Below are 18,200 nucleotides of genomic sequence, written 5' to 3' on the forward strand. Positions count from 1 at the left end.
ACTATGGATGGGAAGGGGACCTTAGATGCCAAGAAAGTTTGTAGGCCTGATGCCAGTGTGCCCATTCGACAGCTCTGCCTGAGTCACAGGGCCAGGAGAGTGAAGGCGCCTGGGGGCAGAGGCAGGCCTCTCAAAAAAGGAGCAGCCTCACACCTGAGCCTCTGAGAGAGGAAGAAAGAGATAGAGACAAACACAGGGAAGCAGGCACAGAGAGATGGAAGGAGATAGAGAGACAGATGGGGAGGGGACAGAGGGAGAGGAGAGGAAGACGGAGGGGGAGAAGGAGGGAGGGGGAGCGAGAGGAAGAGAGAGAGAGGAAGAGAGAGAGAGAGAGGCAGAGACAGAGACAGAGACATGAGAGAGGAGAGACAGACCACGAACGAGACATGAGCGTGGGAGAGGCAGAACCCTGAGGCAGGGGCTACAAAGATGGACAAAAACCCCAAACAAAATGGAGGGGCAGGAATCCAAAGAATCCAGGTGTTGCTTTCAGACATTCACTGGCCAGCGGAGCAGCTGATGGCAGAGCCAGTCCCTGAGGCTTCAGGCAGAAAGACCGCGTGGAGAATGAGTGGGGGTCCCATCTATCATTTCTTGTCCTTTCCTTCTAAAAGAAAAAAAGTATTGGGGGAAAACCCCCAAATCATAGCTAAAATACACAGAGGACCTAAGGTCAGCTGACATTTACACAGAAGCCTAAGGCTCACACATTCCTTTACACACATTATCTCAATTGAGCATCACCTATGAAGGGACAGTTCTATTATCTCCATTTTACAGATTGAGAAACTGAGGATCACACAGGATCTCACAGCTAATGCATCCAAGGTAGGATTTGAACTTTGGTCTTTCTGATGCCAAGCCAGCACGTATGCCCATGATCTCTCTCTCTCTCTCTCTCTCTCTCTCTCTCTCTCTCTCTCTCTTCCCACCCCCCCCCACCCCCGCTTTCTCCCTCTCTCTCTTTCTCTCTCTGTCTCTCTCTGTCCCTCTCTGTCTCTGTCTCTGTCTCTCTGTCTTTGTCTCTTCATCTGTCTCTCTCTCTCACACTCCCTCGCACACTCACGCACACACACACACATACACGCACACACCTCACTTTGGAAGGGACCTCAGTGACCACCTAAAAATGTTGCCCCCTCTCCTTTAAGATTTCAGGTTTCCTCTACAATCCTCTGCATGTTATTTCATGCATTTACAAACCCAGCGCTGGGAAGGGTTTCCCCCTAAGCCTTGCCCAGAGCTCCTGTTGCCTGAGGTTGGGTGCAAGACACCTCCAGCTCCCACCAAAGGGTAATGACCAATCCCTAGTCTAGTTCCACTGCTCTCTGACCAAGAATCACCTGACCCTAAGTGGTCATTCATCCTCTTACTGAAGATATCCAGAGATAGAGGAACTCCCTCCCTCCCAAGGCAACCCATCCCACTTGGGAAATGCCTGAGGTTTTAGGAACATTCCCCTCACATTCAGCCTAAATCTCCCTTTCTGCAACTTCCCAAATCTGAGTTGGTCCAAGAGCTCTCTGTGCAGCCACATTTCTCTTGGTTCTTCCCTCAGGGCTGAGAGCAAGCCTGATTGCTCTCAATGTCTTAGCTGATGACAGTTCTCATACCCCCCTCCCCAAGTCTTCTCTCCTGGCTGAACAGCCCCAGGCTCTGATGGGTAAGATAACAAGGCCCTGGTTTTCCAGATTTTCCCCATTTGACCACATGGTTCCCAAAGTGCACTGCCCAGAACTGAACACAGCAACCTGGGTGGTCTGAAGCCCCCAGCTCCTCATCCCTCATACTATCTATTTCTGTTGTCCCCCACCCTGTGCCTGGGCAGCGGACGTCCCATTTCTCCCCCCTTCATTCTCCTCCTCTAGGACATGCCCTTTTCTCCAGCCCATTGGGTGCTTCAGGGATTCTGACTGCCATCTCTGCCCCTGGAGCCCTCCATGGCCAGCCAGTGGTCAGGGCCCTTTCAGACTGGTCATTTGCCTGGACTTCCCCAGTGTCCACCATGTTTCAAAGACAGATGGCAGGACCTCTGGGCGGCATCCCTGGGCCCCTTGCTGGGGACTGCAGACTCTCCACACTTGCTGTACTGTTTCCTAGGTGGGACTGGAGGCATTCATGATTGCATGTGGGCAGTGAACCTGCCTCCTCTCCTCTCTCATTCCCCCTCAGCTTCCAGATAACAGGGGCCATGTGCTTGTCCTTACCTTCCCCTTCTCTCCTTAAGAACTCTCACTAACTCCTGAAGGCTAAGGCTCCCCATCTAACCACCCCAACCTAAACAAATGTGCCCCCACTTAACCATCCCAACCTAATGGAATGTGCCCCCCATCTAACCACCCCAACCTAAATAAACCTCCCATTTAAACACCCCAACCTAACAGAATGTGCCCCCCATCTAACCACCCCAACCTAATGGACTATGCCCCCCATCTAACCACCCCAACCTAACAGAATGTGCCCCCCATCTAAGCACCCCAACCTAACAGAATGTGCCCTCCATCTAACCACCCCAACCTAAATGAATGCACTCCCCATCTAACCACCCCAACCTAACGGACTATGCCCCCCCATCTAACCACCCCAACCTAAATGAATGTACCCCCACATCTAACCACCCCAACCTAATGAGACATGGCCCTCTCCCCACTTCTGTCTCAGTCAAGCTGTATCCCCTCTCTACAGAGCCCAGGCCTCCCCCAGGAGCAACAAGAGGGGTCCTAGAGGACTCCAGACGCCTCAGTGGAGCCTGGGGGGTGTTGGCTCCTTCTCTGTTTGCTTTCTTCCTCCTATAAATCATTGGAGAGAGTTGGGCCCAGTTGCCAGCCTCCAGGGAAACTTCCCTACAAGGCCTCATGGCTGTCTTGGGAACAGGCTGGTATCTTGTCTCTCACTCCCTGATTCCTGGCCTCAGAGGCTTCTCATTAATCCGTGAGTTATTCCCAAGAGAGGCCGCAGTCTGGTACAGCCAGATGTGGCCCCAAATGTGTCCAGAAACTAGGAATGGCTGAGCTGGTTCATGAGGAGGCCATTCACTGCAGAAGGAGGCAGCTCCCTGAGGCAGACCCCTCGCCCCTGCCCTTCTCCTGCTGTGGCCTGGTGCTCACGTGGGCCAAATTCACCAGCTCAATCTGTCCTCCCACTCCCTACCCCCAAAGTCTGTCCTGGACTCTAACCAGTAAGGCAGCTGAGCTCCCATGCCCTTGGACCCAAGTCCATCATGAGGCATGTCCCTTATCCCAGAGGCTGCTATCACCAAGTACTCTCCCATCCCCATACCCCGTGGTGGCCTGGGCTTGCTCACACGCACACACACAGTACACGCACACACATGCACAATGCACCCACACATACGTGTACACACACCAAAGGTAGGCCCATTCACAACCCTCAGCCCCAGGGGCTGGGTGAGGCCCTGCCCAGGGGTTGCCGTTCTGGCATGGGCCCTGGCTCTTCTAAGCCTCGGATGAATCAGTCAGGGGAGTTGCCGAGCAGCCCCAGACATGGCTGCTCCAAGGAGGCCAGAGCAGAAAGTCAGGCAAGGGTTTTTTTTGTTGTTTTTAAGTCGATATTTTTTTTAGCTTGGACAGGAAACATGCCAGCAGGGACTGTGGGAGGGGACGTTTTTTCATGGTCTGGAATGATGCCCCAGCTCTATGTATAGCAGGCCCCAAGGGCCCCTCTGACCTCAGGGACATTCCTGCCCTGCATGCCACCTACACATTCCCTGGGACTGGGACATGGGGAGTGGAGGGCACCACAGGCCTTGAGATCGGCCACTGCTGCCCCCAGAGAAGGCTCCCCACTTCCTGGGGCTGGCCCTAAGGCCTCTGGGCATGGGGGCCAAACCTGGGGTACAAAAGGGAAAAACTATAGCAGAGACCAACCGGGTTTGATCAGGAGTCCGGGAGAGGTCCTGGGGAGGCTGGCCGCTCCATGCCTGGGAGGCTGTCCTGAGGATTCCTGGTGAGAAATGGGGGAGGGGGCACTCAGAGATGAGCCAGAGGATGAGGGGTCCCCAGAGCACAAGCGCAGGCAGGGACGGGACAGGGTAGGGGGAAGGTGTGGCAGGGCAGGTAAGAGCAGTGAGCAGGCTGCTGTGATTCATCAGGTCCGGGGACCCTGCCCCAGGCCAGGTGTCCAGGCCCCCAGATCAGTCCCAGCGGGGGGCGGGGGGGGGTGCAGTTTCACTGGCCGAGCTTCCCCAAACACACTCACTCCAAGTCCAGGAAAGGAAGAGACCCTGCTGGGCCCATGACGGGGGCAGACAGGCCACCAGGGCATCCAGCCCCCTCTCCTCAAGAGATGCCCATCTTCCTCGATCTTCCCCCCCACCCTGGCCCACTGTAAAAGGCAGGGCCAGAAGCCACCCCACCGGGGGATCCGGACTTCTGAAATCTGTGTCCAAACCCAGCACCCAGGCCTGCAGCCCCTCCTGTGCTGCCCCCGAGCCCCCAAGGTCAGTCCTGGAAGGGCTGCAGGGAGGGCTGGGCTGGGGTACCGAGGGGCCCAGGGAGCTGTCCCTAGCTCTGCGATGTACACCCTGCCCCTCCATCTCCAGCCTGAGACCAGGCCTCCTTCCTGCTGAATTGGAGGGTGGGAGTGGCTTTAATCTTCACCCCCACAGTGAAAGAGAAGTAATGCCAGAGCCCGAGTTTCCCAGTCCCTCACCCCCAACCCCCAGCACTCAGCACCTCTGGCTGGCCTGGAGTCACCCTGGGTCCCTCAGAGAGGCAGAGACCCATGGGAGAGACCCCACCGAGCCACCTGTCCAAGCCTTGCCTGGGCAGCCAGATATGGTCCCAGGAGTCAGGGCTCCTGGGGCTGAAGACTGCTTCTCCTTAGCCCCCCTCCCCTGTGTGAAGCCAGGCAAGCCCTTTCCAACCTCCGGGCTTCAGACTCCCATCTGTTAAGTCAAGAATGTGGGCTCCATAATGTCTAAGCACCCTTTTCGCTCTGCCTCTGTGCTCTCTCCAGATGTGCTCTATCCACTTTGGGGGGGTCTGCAGTTCAGTGGAGGGAGGGAGAGACCAGCTCAGCCCCCACAAGGTCTGGGGTGTCCCATAAGGTGGGAATAGCTGGGCCCAAGGGGTCCTTCACCCACTTCTCCTGAGGTTATTGGCCAAATAAGCAGCCAATGGAGGTGTTTAGCCCAGAGCAGGCTTGGGCAGGCCATTCCTGTGGCACATGGTGGTGGGCACCAACGTCTGGAGATTTAGGGGCATTCCCCAAGGCAATCCTGGATCCCCAGGCTCCCCAAAGACACCCAGGTGTGAGAACAATTGTCCTGTCAGCTGCATCGGCCAGGGCCGGAGGCAGGCAGGGGCACAGACTCAGCATGAGTATAGCAAGCATGGAACCAGGCAGCACGTGACCAGCCTCCCAGCAGTGACTGGCGCTGCCTCAGCAGCCCCTGCAGCACTCACCATCCAGGTGGTTTCGGGAGAGGTATTTGAGACCTTCATCCAGCAGGATAACAGGCAGGGAGATCTTCAGCACGACCGCCCACTGCTGCCCACTCAGGGGGGTCACCTGAAAGATGAGCTGAGGAGAAGAAATGGGGCGGTCACTGCAGGTAGGAGGCCAACTGCCCTCTGGACACACACTGAGGAGAGGTCAGGCTCAGACTCTGCCTGATATTCAAGGTCCCTCCCCCAGCCTGGTCTCTGCTTCCCTGGACATCAGCGCTGTCACCAGAACCCACCTCACTCTTCCCAGCCCTGGGCCTTCCTTCACAATGCTACCTCCCACAGGAGGTCCTTGCTCACACACTGCTCTACTCAGCTCCAGATCCTAGCTCCTTCCAGGGCCCATTGGGAGGGGGCTCTACCTCTTCCACCCCCACCACTGCTGGGGCTCTCTCTACCCTCTGAGTGCCCATAGGCTTCCGTGGCTCTCAAGGGACTATTTCCTCCTCCCCCTCACCTGGCTCTTCCTTTTCTCTTGGGTGTGGAGCATGTGGCCCCCATAGACTGAGGTCCCCCAGTACCACTGAGCACCATGCTGGGGGGCAGAGGGGTTGGAGACTCAGGAGAGGCTTGGCGAAATGAATTTATATTTGGCCACCACTTTGTGGATCGGCTGGACCACTCATCCCATCATGGCCTCCCCAACCTGTCAGCGTGCTTTGGGGGTCACCCACGCTCAATCCATGGAAACATTGGAGAGCATCAGTCAAAGAAAGTGGGAAAGTTAGCAGGGAGGTGATGCTGCTTTAGCTATTTGAAGGGCTCCTACAAGAAGAGGCACCAGCCTGTTTCTGCCTGGCCCCAAAGGGCAAAGGGTGCAAAGAGGGATGTTGAGGCTAGGTGTCCCATGGACACCTAGCATGGAAGGGGCCTCCTTGGGAGGCACTAGAGATCTGCAGGCAGACACTCGATGCCCACTTGTCATTTGTATGCCCAGGGCCCAGCACAGCGCCTGGCACATGGCTGGTCAGGGGATGGACCCCAAAGTGTGGTGCCCAGATTGGGGTAGCCCCCAATGATGGCCTCAGGTGCTCCCCTGCCAGCTCCGAAATTCTATGACTCCTGCCTACTTGGAAAAAACTGATGAGGAAAATCTATTAGGAGAGCAAATTGTCAAGGATCCCAAAGCCAATTAAAATGAATTTTTGGATCATGCATCTGGACAAAGTGCTGCCAGCCTCAGCCAAGACTTGGCCTCAAGTCCCTTCTCTGCCATCCACTGGCTGCGTGATCCTGGGCAGCTTTTTACTTTCCAACCCCAGGGAGGGCGCACCTGCACTGGCAGAGAGTTCCCTCACCTCAGAGTTCCCTATCCCCATGACTGGTCATAGCACGAGTCTCTTTCCCTGTGCCTTCTGAGAAGCAGTAGGGAAGGAGCCATTGACTGTGGGGCTCTGATGTTAATTGTCTGGTGTCATGTGTCTGAAAGGGCTTGCTTCCTATGGGGTGGGATAGACCTGAAAGGGCCAGCTTCTATCTAGTTGGAGAGGCTGGGAGCCCGGAATGCCAGCTCCAGGTGCTTCAGGATAAGAAGCCCCAGTAGCAATTTCTGCCTAACAGAGAATGGTCTGATTACAGACAGACCAGCTGAGTCAGCCACCTCCACCTCTCCTCTGAGCTTCCATCCCACCTCACCAACTGCCTCCATTGCAGACTGGGTCCCATTGATATCTCAAACTCACCATGCCCCAAACCAACCTGGAGACCTCTCTCCCCAAGCTCTCCTCTCCTCCTAACTCCCTTCTTCCCACTGAAGGCAGCCCTCCAGCCCCCCAGACTGGACACTTGGCTGTCCCCCTCCACTCCTCACTCTTACTAACTGCTCAGAGCCAATCAGCTACCAGATCTTGGTGTTTCTCCTCCATGAGGCCTTGCCCTCCACTCACACAGGCCCTCATCACTTCTACCCTGACCACTGGTGCCCAAGTGATCAGGTTTCACCATTCACTCCCCTAGCCAACCAACTCCATTGGCTCCCTACTGGAAATCCAACAGAGATGCCACTGGTCAGCCTGGAAAGCCCTGCTCCACAGCCTGCTGGACATCGCTCCCTCTTACAGCCTGCGGTCCACTCCTCAAACATGACTCTCAATCTCCCATCACGGGGCCTTTGCACTGCCTCTTCTCCATGATGCCTGGAAGGAAGGCCCTCCTAACCTCCACCTCACAGAAACTTACCCCAGACATCCGTTCAAATACCATCTTCCAGGCAAAGCTTTGCCTAATCCCTCCGATGGGGAGTGTGCCCCCACAACCACCTTGTCATTTTGGGGGTCATTCTTTATTCTGCACATGCTGTCCTCCCCACTAGTCAGTCAACAAGCATTTACTAAGCACCTACTAAGCTCCAGACAGTGGCAGCTAGATGGCTCAGTGGATAGAGCACTGGCCCTGGAGTCGAAATCCGGCCTCAGACCTTACTAGCTGTGTGACCCCGGGCAAGGCACTTCACTCTGCCTTAATCCTCTGGAGAAGGAAAGGCCAAGCACTCCAGAATCTTTGCCAAGAAAAGCCCACAGTCAGCATTGGCATGCGATGGTCCTTGGGGTCACAGAGTCAGACTCAAGTGAACAACAACAAAGTGCCAGACACCGTGCTAGAGTTTGAGGTTAGAATAAGAATAGGGATTTTGAGTCCTTGTAAGTAGGGACTGTTTGGTCGTCTTGGGACAGTTCCTGATGGACTGGCCAGTTCCAGGGCTGACCTCTAGCTTCCAGGCTAACCCTAACCCTGACCCTGTGCTGCCCAGTCCCAAAGTCATGGCTGGATTCAGCAGCGGCTACTCCCTGAGAAATAGCCACAGGAAAGCTCCCTGGCCCGGGAGGATGGGCTGTTGGACTGATTCCTGAACATGGTTTGGATTTCTGCAGGTCTGAGGGCGGACCTTCTAACCCGGGTCCACAGTTGGATTTCAGGGTGGGAGGGAGGGGTCAATCAGAACTTGGAGTTCTTTCAGCACCATGGCCAGCAACATCGAGACCTGAGTGTGGCCCACCTGGCTACGGCAAGAGACAACACCAAGGTCACTGCCCCACCGGTCTGGTCTCTCTCCTTCCTTGGGGGGGGGAGGGGGCAGAGGTAGTTATGGGCAGTGGTGACCGCTTTGGCGGCACTCAGAGCCAGAAGAGGCCGTGGTTACATGGTTCCCATCCATGTTTTCGGTCCGGGGCCTCAGCCCACCCTGAGTCTGCGATGGTGATGGACAGCAGTGCCAGCGCTGATGACACCTTGCTAATATGGTGCCTGAGGCTGCCCCACCCAACCTGGGAGTCGCTTAAGAGCCGGAGAAATCAGATTCTACATTTCTGGTTGCCAAGGGCTCTGTCTTAGTCCGGCATTCAAGGCCTTCCGGAGCCTCACCTCGCCTGACCTCTCTGACCTCCTGGACTCCTTCTGGACACACACACTTTCCTCCAGTTAGGCTGGTCTCCACCCCTTGGGCCTCGCCGTTGCCTTGGAATGGCCTCCTCCATACCTTTGCCTGCCCAGGTCCTCAACATCCTTCAAGCCCCACCCCCAGCTTTCTCTAAGTCCCATCCCCCCACCTCCCCACCCCCACCACACTAGGTCTCAGTTACTCGTCCATAAAATGGAGGGTTTGGACTCAGGATCTCTCAGGTCTGACGTCCTCGGGTCCTCTGGTCCGGCTGGTGCTCCCATTCACTCCTCCCTGTGCTGGACGACAGCTTGGCCTTTCCTGCTAGCTCTGTTTCCCACCCTCGCCCCCTACGAAAGTAACTTCTCTTTCTTCTGTCTCTCCCATAGCAAGAAGCCGGCTTGCCCTAGCTTGGGGCCAGCTGAGCTTACGGTGCCCAGCAGGAGCCCAGAGGGGAGCGGACACCTGGCCAACACAGCCCGCTGACTCCCGTGAGGAGTGACCTCCTGCTTGTCCCTACAGTCCCCGGAGGGAGGTGCTGGCTGGAGAGACCACTCACAGGCATCGGCTTCACGTAAAGGACCAGGAAGTGCAGGGCCATGGACATCATGATGGCACCCAACAACCAGAGGTTCAGCCAGGGGGGCATCCGCAACAGAGACTGGTTTTCAGATACGCTGAAAAGTGAAAAGAAAACAAACCCTGGGCTGGAGGTACGCCGAGGTCAGCCCAGGCCATGCCCAGGAGCAGCAGGACAGACATGGGGCAGCCCAGCACAGGCACCAGAGCATCTCAGCCTCAGATCCCATGGCACTCTTGCTTGGCAGCCCCCCACACACATGCACACAGGGTCTCCTGTTGAGCTTGTGCTCCAGGAAAACCCCCAGGCTTTTGTAGAAGAGCTTCTGGGTGGCCACACCTCCCTCATCTTGGCTGGAATAACTGACACCCTCCTATTAAATCTGGCTTAGTATCGTTTCACACACACTTTTATAGGTGAGAAAGTCCAGCCTGGCGCTGTTAAGCCCTATCTCTCCCCTTGGTCATATGGGCCGCTAGTGTCTGAGGAGCCTTGAAGGCAGGTCCTGACTGACTCCCCTGCAGCACCCAGAGAGCCCAGACCTGGGATCCCCCAAAGGGGAAGAGGGAGAAGCCTCATTTTCTGTATTAGGACAGGAGGCCCAGGGTGGGTTAAGAGATGGCCTAAGATCACCCAAGGCATAGGCCTCAGAGGGAAGACTTGAACCCAGAGCCTCTGACTGGCTGAGCTGGGGGCAGGGGTACTGAAAGGATCAAATGAGCCTGGATAAAAGAAAGATGAATGTGGGAGCTGGGGGTGGGGAGCCAGAGTTGGGGAAGATGCAGCAGTGCCCAGGAAGCCAGCCCTGCACTGGGAGTCAAAGGCTCGCTGGAGTCTTAGCCCTTGCTGGCTAGTGGTGGGACCTCTGGCAAGGGCCTCCAGCTCCCTTTCCTGGCCCATCTCTAGAGTCTGTCCTAAGACACTTGGGCGTTTGGTTCCCCTTCCCATGGTGGGGACAGGGCACCTGGCTCTGTCAGGCCACAGAGACCCATTCAATCCCTGCACTTCAGAGGCGGCCTGGTGGCCCTCCTGGCCAGCTCCAACAACTGCCTCCTTTTGCCTTTGAAGACACTGGGGTCCTGAGAGGGGCCAGGACTTGGCAAGGCTAGTTGAGCTCCTGGGCAGGCTTCTCTTCCCTCTGCTGCAGTGGCCCGCACAGAGACGGGGCACAGGGCTTAAAAGTCACTTCTCCCAGGCACTGAGGAAGCCCTCGGGCAAGTCCAAAGTGCCCCCTCCCATCTATCTCATGGACTTCTTACACACCCTGAAAAGGCCAGCTAGGGATAATCACCCCATTTTACAGCTGGAGAACCTGAGGCCCAATGAAGTTAAACTGAGGCCCAAGGTCACACATGGAATCAGGCTGAGTCAGGTTTAAAACCCAACTGTCCCAGGCTGCTACTTGAGGAGAGAGAATTTCTGGGGGCTTTGTCTGCAGCCCCCCATCCCCTACTCATACCTCCTGCTGCCTCTCACCTCCCCAGGACCTCAGACCTCCCCTCACCCCCACCCCCAGCCTCTCAGGCCTCCTCCTGCCCTCCCACTTCCCCAGGGCCCCAGGCCACCATACTGTCTTATTCCAGGCCTAGTCCTGCCTCACACCTGTTGAGTGCATTGCACATCTCGATGGTCACCAGCACAGAAAGGGCCATTGTGGTTGGGTAGCGAGACTCAAAGACCTCACAGTCAACACCATCAAAGAGCGGGTTGCCCTCCGTGCACCTCATGAAGTTCCTCTGGAGGGACATTTGTAGTTTGGGGGGAAGAGAGGGAGGAAGAGAAGGGGCCTTGGTCAGAGGTCCCTGGAGGGGACCTTCTGTGGCTGAATGGGGAGAGAAGTGGCCTCCAGATTCGTCCCTTTGCTAGTCAAAGGCAACTGCCTGGGGGAGGGCTCCATCCCAGGGGGAAGGATGGCGGTTGGGGGGGGGGTCTTACCATCCCATCCCCCAGCATTCCTGCTCACATGTCCTTCTTCCTTCCCCTCCCCTGCCCTCCTCTCTATGGCTCTCCCTCCTGGGGCAGGGCCTCCCTACTCAGCCATGCCCCAGGCAGGGAGACAGGACTGCCTGCTTGCTGGTGGGGGTGGTAGGGCTGAGGCTGGCCAGGAGGCCCTGGGGTCCTGGGGCTGGCCCCTACTTCCCTCTACTAGGAGCAGTCAGGAAGTCCTTCCTCAGCTCTACCCCGAGCCTTTCCCACTGCTCTTCCCTGGGAACTGGACCAAGTTGCCCCTTCTGCCCCTTGCTCACTCACCAGTTGGTGGAAGGTGACTTGAGGTCCTTCTGCATCATACAGAAACCACCACATGGCTGCCCCCACAGTGGCCAGGCCCACATACACTGTCAGAGAGGAAAGCAGAGGAGGAGGCTTAGGGAGGCAGCCCCCACACAATGCCAGGGCAGGGGGCTCCTGAGCCATTTGTCTGGAGGCTTCCCAGGATCGGGAGCTCAGCGAAGGTGGAGGCTGGGGTGGGGTAGAGAATGCCTACCCCTCCCCGGCCTTTGCAGAATGTCTGCAGCAGCATTTCCCACTCTGGGGGAGGCCCTGGGATTCTGGGACAGGAGCTGGAAGCTGCCAATATACTGTCCCAGTGGTCTCCTCCTGGGTCAGCATCCAGCAAACGCACATAGGAGGTGTTCAGCAAAGCCTGGCTGCTGGGCCTCCAATTTCTCCCACACCTTAGGCTCCAGCCCTACTGCCCCAGGGATCCTTTCCTCAGCTAACTCATGCTCACACCTCACCCTGGGGGCTGTCTAGATAAATGGCCAGATGCCCAGGGCTGGGGGCACCTGGAAGAGGCAGGCCTAGAAAAGCTAGAGGCAGGGAGGCCAGATGGGCCAGTCACTGAATAGCCTTTTCTCTTGCTGGCTGGGCCAGAATCATTGAGGGCTGAAGCCTTCCCCTGTAGTCACCTCCCCAAGAGGGGCAGTCCTGTAAGAGCCTGCGAAGTCCCTGTCTCCAAAGGGTATCTTCAATGCGGGCTACCTGATTCCAGGGGGTGTCTCAAATAGGGGACACCTGGTCCCAGCAGATGTCCCCACTGGGGGCTCTCAAACTCCTGGGGGAGGAGCTGTTTCCAATGTGAGGTTCCCTGGCCTCAGGTGTATTTCCAATACGAGGCTCCCTGGCCCCAGTGGAATCTCCAATGGGGGCTCCCTGGCCCCAGGGGGTATCTACAGTGGAGACCCCAAGGATCATTTTTCCTGGCTCAGATGATTGCCATCGCCTCCCAGTAGAGCTGCCTCTCTGCCCCCTCCTGACTCTCCTTCTCATCAGTGCTAGACCATGCCCTGAAGACCTAGATTCAGGCCTGCACATGCCATTACTAGCTGTGGGACTCCAGATAGCTCATAAGACCGGGGGCTCTGGGCCAGAACAGTAGGGAAGGTGATTCTCTTTCAGGATGGTCTTAAGGCCCCTTCCACATCTTAAGGCCAAAGTGGTGTGTGGTTTGTGCATCCACACGGTCAGTCTCCCTCTGCTTAGAGCCTCCTGGGGCTCCCTGGGGCCCAGCCCAACAGACTACCCACTGCGGATCCTGACCTCCCAGGCCTCCCCATCTGGCTCCTTCCCTCCCTGCATGCCCCACCCCAACCAAGCCCTGGGACAGTGCCTGGCCCTGATGCCTCCTGCCTCTGCTTGGGGGCCTCCACATTCCCTGCCTGGAGCGCCCTCCTCCTTCTCCCCTTTCCTCCTCTGCATCCTCACCCAGCACCAGTGGCCCAGGGCAAGGCACGCACCCTCCGCCTTCTCCTTGGCTCCTGCCATGTAGATCTGTGCGGTGCTCTCCTCAGGCTCTGTCCTATCCCCCAGCAGACTGCAAGCTTCCCCAGGGCAGGCCTGCAGCCTAGCCAATCAGGCCCAGGCCCAGCCTCGCACTCACCTCCAATGGCCAGATAGCGGAAGAACAGCCAGCCGCTGATGAGGGGCTCCTGCGGATTCCGGGGTAACTTCTCCATGATGTCCAGGTCAGGGGGGTTGAAGCCGAGGGCTGTGGCTGGCAGCCCATCCGTCACCAGGTTCACCCAGAGCAGCTGGACAGGAATTAGTGCCTCCGGAAGGCCCAGGATGGCTGTCAGGAAGATGCTGGAGACCAAGCCGTGACTCACTCACGGGCCTGGCCTCTGCGCCCCCTCCCGAAGGGCATCCCCACTCATTGGCCCATCTGCTGGCTGTGGGCCCCCTAGGACACACAGCCTAGGGACTGGCCCAATGCTAGACAGGGAAGGTTCTCAAAGACCAGCTGGCTCAGGGCCTGGAGGCCTGGTCGCCTGGTCTCCTGGTCAGGGGCTCAGAGCCTGACTATGAGCCAGAAGGGAACCTGAGGCCATCCAGAGCAACCCAGGAAACTGAGGACCAGAGAGCAGGAGTGATTTGTGGGCAGGACACTCATAGAACTGGGGAAGCCCCTAAATCATCAGCTGAGGCGGTCTGTTGTAAACCAAGGAGTTGGAGCAGTCTGTGTTGGGCCATTTGAGGGAGGAGGAGAAGACACCCCCAGACCACAGGGGCTGCTCTGCTGACCACCCTTAAGCTCCTGCCCAGGCTCTGGCCTGCTTTTACTTTTTGCTTTTTAACCACCTGAGGGCTTCTTTTCCCCAGGGGCTTCCCCAGGGGTACCTTTTTACGAAATGAATGGCTTCTCTGATCCCTCAAGCTCTGAGTGATCCATCCCACCAGACTGGTAGTGAGAGGCACAGTGAGAGTTTGAACCCAGGTCTATCCAACAGTATGTTGTTTATAACACTTGAAATTTAACGACTCACATAAAATTAAAATGAGAGGCTGGAATTAAATCTATTATGCTTTGGTTGGACTCAAAAAAGCAAGGATATCAATCATGACTTAAAATAAGGATGTTGTGTGCAAGTGTGTGTGTGTAGATTAGATAAAAACAGATAAGCAGGGAAATTACATTACTCTCAAAGTCACCATAGATAATGCATCAAGACCAACACAATATATATGCACCTAAGAACATAGGGACCTTAATGTACCTCTTCCAGACCCAGAAATTGAACCAAAAGATAAATAAGAAAAAAGTTAAGGACCTAAATAAAATTTTAGAAAAAATAAGTATGATATACCTCTGGTTATTACTGAATAGAAACAGAAAGAAATTTACATACTCCTAAACTACATATGGCACCTTTACAAAAACTGACCATATAATGAGGCATGAAAACTTTGCCCAAAACATACAAAAGGAGAAATATTAAACATATCATTTACTGATCATAATGTGATAAAATTACTCAATAAAGGACCTTTAAAGAAAAAAATTAAAAAGTAATGGGACATCAAATAACATAATTCTAAAGAACTGGTGGTTCAAAGAATACACTATGGAAACAACAGAAAATTTCACCAAAGAAAATTATAATAATGAAACAACATACCAAAACTTATAGAACGTGGATAAAATTTATGGGAAGAAATTTATATCTCTGAATGCTTTCATCAACAAAATAAAGAACAAAAAAAGAAAGAACAAGTCAGTGAACTGGTTGTTTTAATTGAGGATTGAAGATTTTAAATTTGTTGTTCAAACAATTTCAAAAAGTTTGAGCAATAAATTTAAAATCCTCAAAAAGCAAAATAGAAATTATGAAAATTAGAGTTTAATAAAATTAAAAGCAAAAAGACCATCAAATTGATAAATGAAAGTAGGAGTTAACTAACTGAGTAGAGTTAACTAATCTGATTTAAAAGAGAGTGTCAAAAACGAAAAAGGATAATTTACAACATGTAAAGAGAAAACACAAGAAATTCTTGGAAACTATTTTTCCAATTATATGCTAACTGATGACTTAAGAGAAAACAGATGTCTACTTACAAAAATATAGATGATCGAGATAAGAAACTATTTAAATAACCCAATATCAGAAAAAGTATTTGGAAAAGAGATCTTTAGGACGAGACGGATTCACAAGTGAATTCTATCGAACATCCCAAGAGAAACACTGCTGATATTACACAAGCCATTTGCAGTAAGAAGAAAATCTCTTCTTCCAGTTTCTTTCTATGACACAAATGTGACCTTCACATCCAAACCAGGCAAAGACAAAGCAGAGAAAGATCAGTAACCCCAATGGCAAGAGGAAGGGGAAGAGCACAAGGGTTTATGCGGCTTTTGTCACCAGCTGATCTGTCTGGTTTCAGCTCCATCACTTACTCGACTGCCTTCACTGAGCCTGCTCAGGCTAAATCAGTCCCCAGGAAATGCCTCATCGTGAAGATGGCTGCAGCTTTGCCGCTCACGCCTCCCCAGGGCCCTCTGCTGCTTCTGCCTCTTTCACTGGAAGTTGGAGCAGAAGCACCTCCTGCTGCCTCCCTTTACGGAGGATTGGGAGGCCAGGCAGATGCTCCGCCCTCGTTAAGCCCCCATGCCCAGTGCCCTCCCCCTTTCAGTTCCCTTTTGTCCGATGTCTTTCTTCCATTAGAATATAAGCTCCTGGAGGGTGGGGACTGTGTTTTCTTTTCTTGTTTGTATCCCCAGCACTCAGCACCGGGCACAGGACATGGCACGTGCTTAATAAATGTTTATCATATCATATATGGTGCCTACTATGTGCCAGGCACCGTGCTAAGTGTTTTACAAACATTTTGCTTTATCCTCACAACAACCCTGCGCTATTTTAATTCCCATTTCACGGTTGAGGAAACTGAGGCAAACAGGGTGAAGTGACTTGCCCAAGGTCACACAGGTAGTAAGTGTCTGAGGTCACATTTGAACTCGGATCTTCCTGACTTCAGGCCAGGGCTCTATCCACTGCACCATCTAGATGCCTCCGATGAACGTCAACACAGAGATTGTAAGTAAACCATGAGCAAGCTCAGTATAGACAGAGCATACGCCACAACCAGGGATGCGGGGCTGGCTCAACATGAGGATAAGTCTAACTAAAATGAAGTGATGTGTTGAAGGCCGAGTTCCCAGCGAGTGCCAAGATCATGCAGGGCCCCTAGGACTGTACACGTTCGGGTGTTCACCTGTGCCCGTGTGAGCCTGGACATGTGTGTGCTTGAGTGTGCAGTATGTAAGCACACACTCGTGCAGAGGCCCTCTAGAATGGCAGCCGAGCGGTACCAGGGGCTTATCAGGGAGGCCTGGGCTGGAATCCCACTTCTGACACCCAACCATCGTGTGGCCCGGGGCAAGTCACCCAACCTCTCTTGAACAGGAGTTTCCTCATAAGGATGCTGGGAAAAAAGCACTTTGGAACCCATAAAGCACAAATGGAAGTGTGTCTTGGCAATCAGCCTCATGAGGTAGTGAGCTCCCTGTCACAGGAAGTATTTAAAAAAGAAAGACGCTGACTATGTTTTGTGGAAGAATTAGAAACAAAGTCAATGCTCATTGATTGGGAAATGGTAAAACATGAATTCGATGGAAGAGAAGAAGCATGGAAAGATCTCCATGAACTAATGCAAAGTAAAGTCAGGAGAGCCAAGAAAACCCTGTACAAAATGACTGCTCACTTTGTCTTTCTCTATCTCTCTGCGTCTCTCTGTGTCTCTGTTTCTCTCTCTGTCTCTCTCTGTGTCTCTCCGCCCCCCCTCTCTTTCCCTCTCCCCCTCTGCCCCTGCCTTAAAATTATTGTTTATTGCATGGGCTGCCCATTTAGAAAGGATAGGGGGCATACTGAGGGAAATCGTGGTGACATAGAAAAAGAAGAGACCGCCACAAAGACATAGTGAAGCAGAGAAAGCCTGTCTCTGCCTGGGAAGGTGAGGGGCAGAGGCTCAGCTGGGTACCCCTTTGCTCCCCTTCAATCCTCAGACTGTGTCTCATTGGATCAGGAGCCGAGGGGTCACCAAGGATCCGCTGCCTGCTATGTTGGGGGGGGGGTGATGCTGTGGCCAAAGAGTTTCACTCAGTTTCCCTATGTGTCAAAGCAGGGAACTGGACCACCTAAGATCAGAAGGGCCTCTCACTAGCGCACTCTGTTCTGGGTTCTAAGGCACTGCCCCCTAACTCGATGCTCCAGGTTCTAGGTTCTAAAATCCCCCTCAGCTTGGACACTGCATTCTATGTTCCCACGCTCCCTCCAGTGTGGGTGTTCTAGGTTCTGTGCTCTACCCCCACCCCCCTACCCCCAGCCTAGTTTTGCTGTTCCAAACTGGGAGGCTCCTCTAGCTTAGACGTTCATGCCCCACATTCCGTGGCCCTTGCCCACTCTGGGGTTCCACGTGCTGAAAAAGCATGGATAGCTAACATTTCCGTGGGGTGAGTGTAACCCTGGGCCCTCCCACAAACACCTGTTTGTGAATTATAAGCCCCTCCCCCAGCAGAAGCATCCTGGGCTAGGCTGGGCTGGGCAGGATGGGCACAGCCTGCAAACCCTCCATCCCTGCTACTCCTGCAGAGCCTTTGAGAGGGCAAGAGGAGCGGCTGAGCCTGGGTCTATCCCAATGGAGCCTCAGCCCAGTCTGGGCCCAGCCAACCTCATGCTCCAGAGACTGGGCCCCTTCTTCCCAAAGGGAAAGAAACCCTGAACGGCGCTTGGTAGGTGAAAAGGAAATTCACTGGGCTAAGTGGAGAGTAGAAACATCTGCAAGTCGACCCTCTGACACTTTGGGGGAACCACAATCTCACGCACACAGATGCTCTGGTCCCTCCATGGGTGCAGCTTACACCCCCTTCATGCTGCTTCCTCCTCCTCCCTCCCCCCCCATCTTTGTGCTGCTCCATCAAACCTCTACAGAGGGTCTATCCAACATGCCAGAGGGGCCTCTCTGGGGTTTTTAGTATTTCTTAGCTGTCAGAATGCTCTGC

At 54.3% G+C, this 18,200-nt stretch overlaps 1 protein-coding gene across 1 annotated transcript in view; it reads right to left on the reverse strand.

Annotated features, from left to right (window-relative positions):
* Positions 1–337: 337 nt before the first annotated feature.
* Positions 338–18,200, reverse strand: part of ATP2A3 (ATPase sarcoplasmic/endoplasmic reticulum Ca2+ transporting 3) — a 96,878-nt gene continuing 79,015 nt past the window's right edge. The window contains exons 16-22 of the mRNA XM_036754319.1: positions 13,305–13,507; positions 11,675–11,760; positions 11,027–11,160; positions 9,404–9,521; positions 5,427–5,544; positions 3,888–3,963; positions 338–607 (exon numbers count right to left, since the gene is read on the reverse strand). Coding sequence (XP_036610214.1) covers positions 544–607; positions 3,888–3,963; positions 5,427–5,544; positions 9,404–9,521; positions 11,027–11,160; positions 11,675–11,760; positions 13,305–13,507 — 799 coding nt within the window. The 3' untranslated portion in view covers positions 338–543. The remainder of the gene's footprint in view (positions 608–3,887; positions 3,964–5,426; positions 5,545–9,403; positions 9,522–11,026; positions 11,161–11,674; positions 11,761–13,304; positions 13,508–18,200) is intronic.

This window comes from Trichosurus vulpecula, chromosome 4, assembly GCF_011100635.1.
Source record: "Trichosurus vulpecula isolate mTriVul1 chromosome 4, mTriVul1.pri, whole genome shotgun sequence".
NCBI classification, from domain to species: Eukaryota; Metazoa; Chordata; class Mammalia; order Diprotodontia; family Phalangeridae; genus Trichosurus; species Trichosurus vulpecula.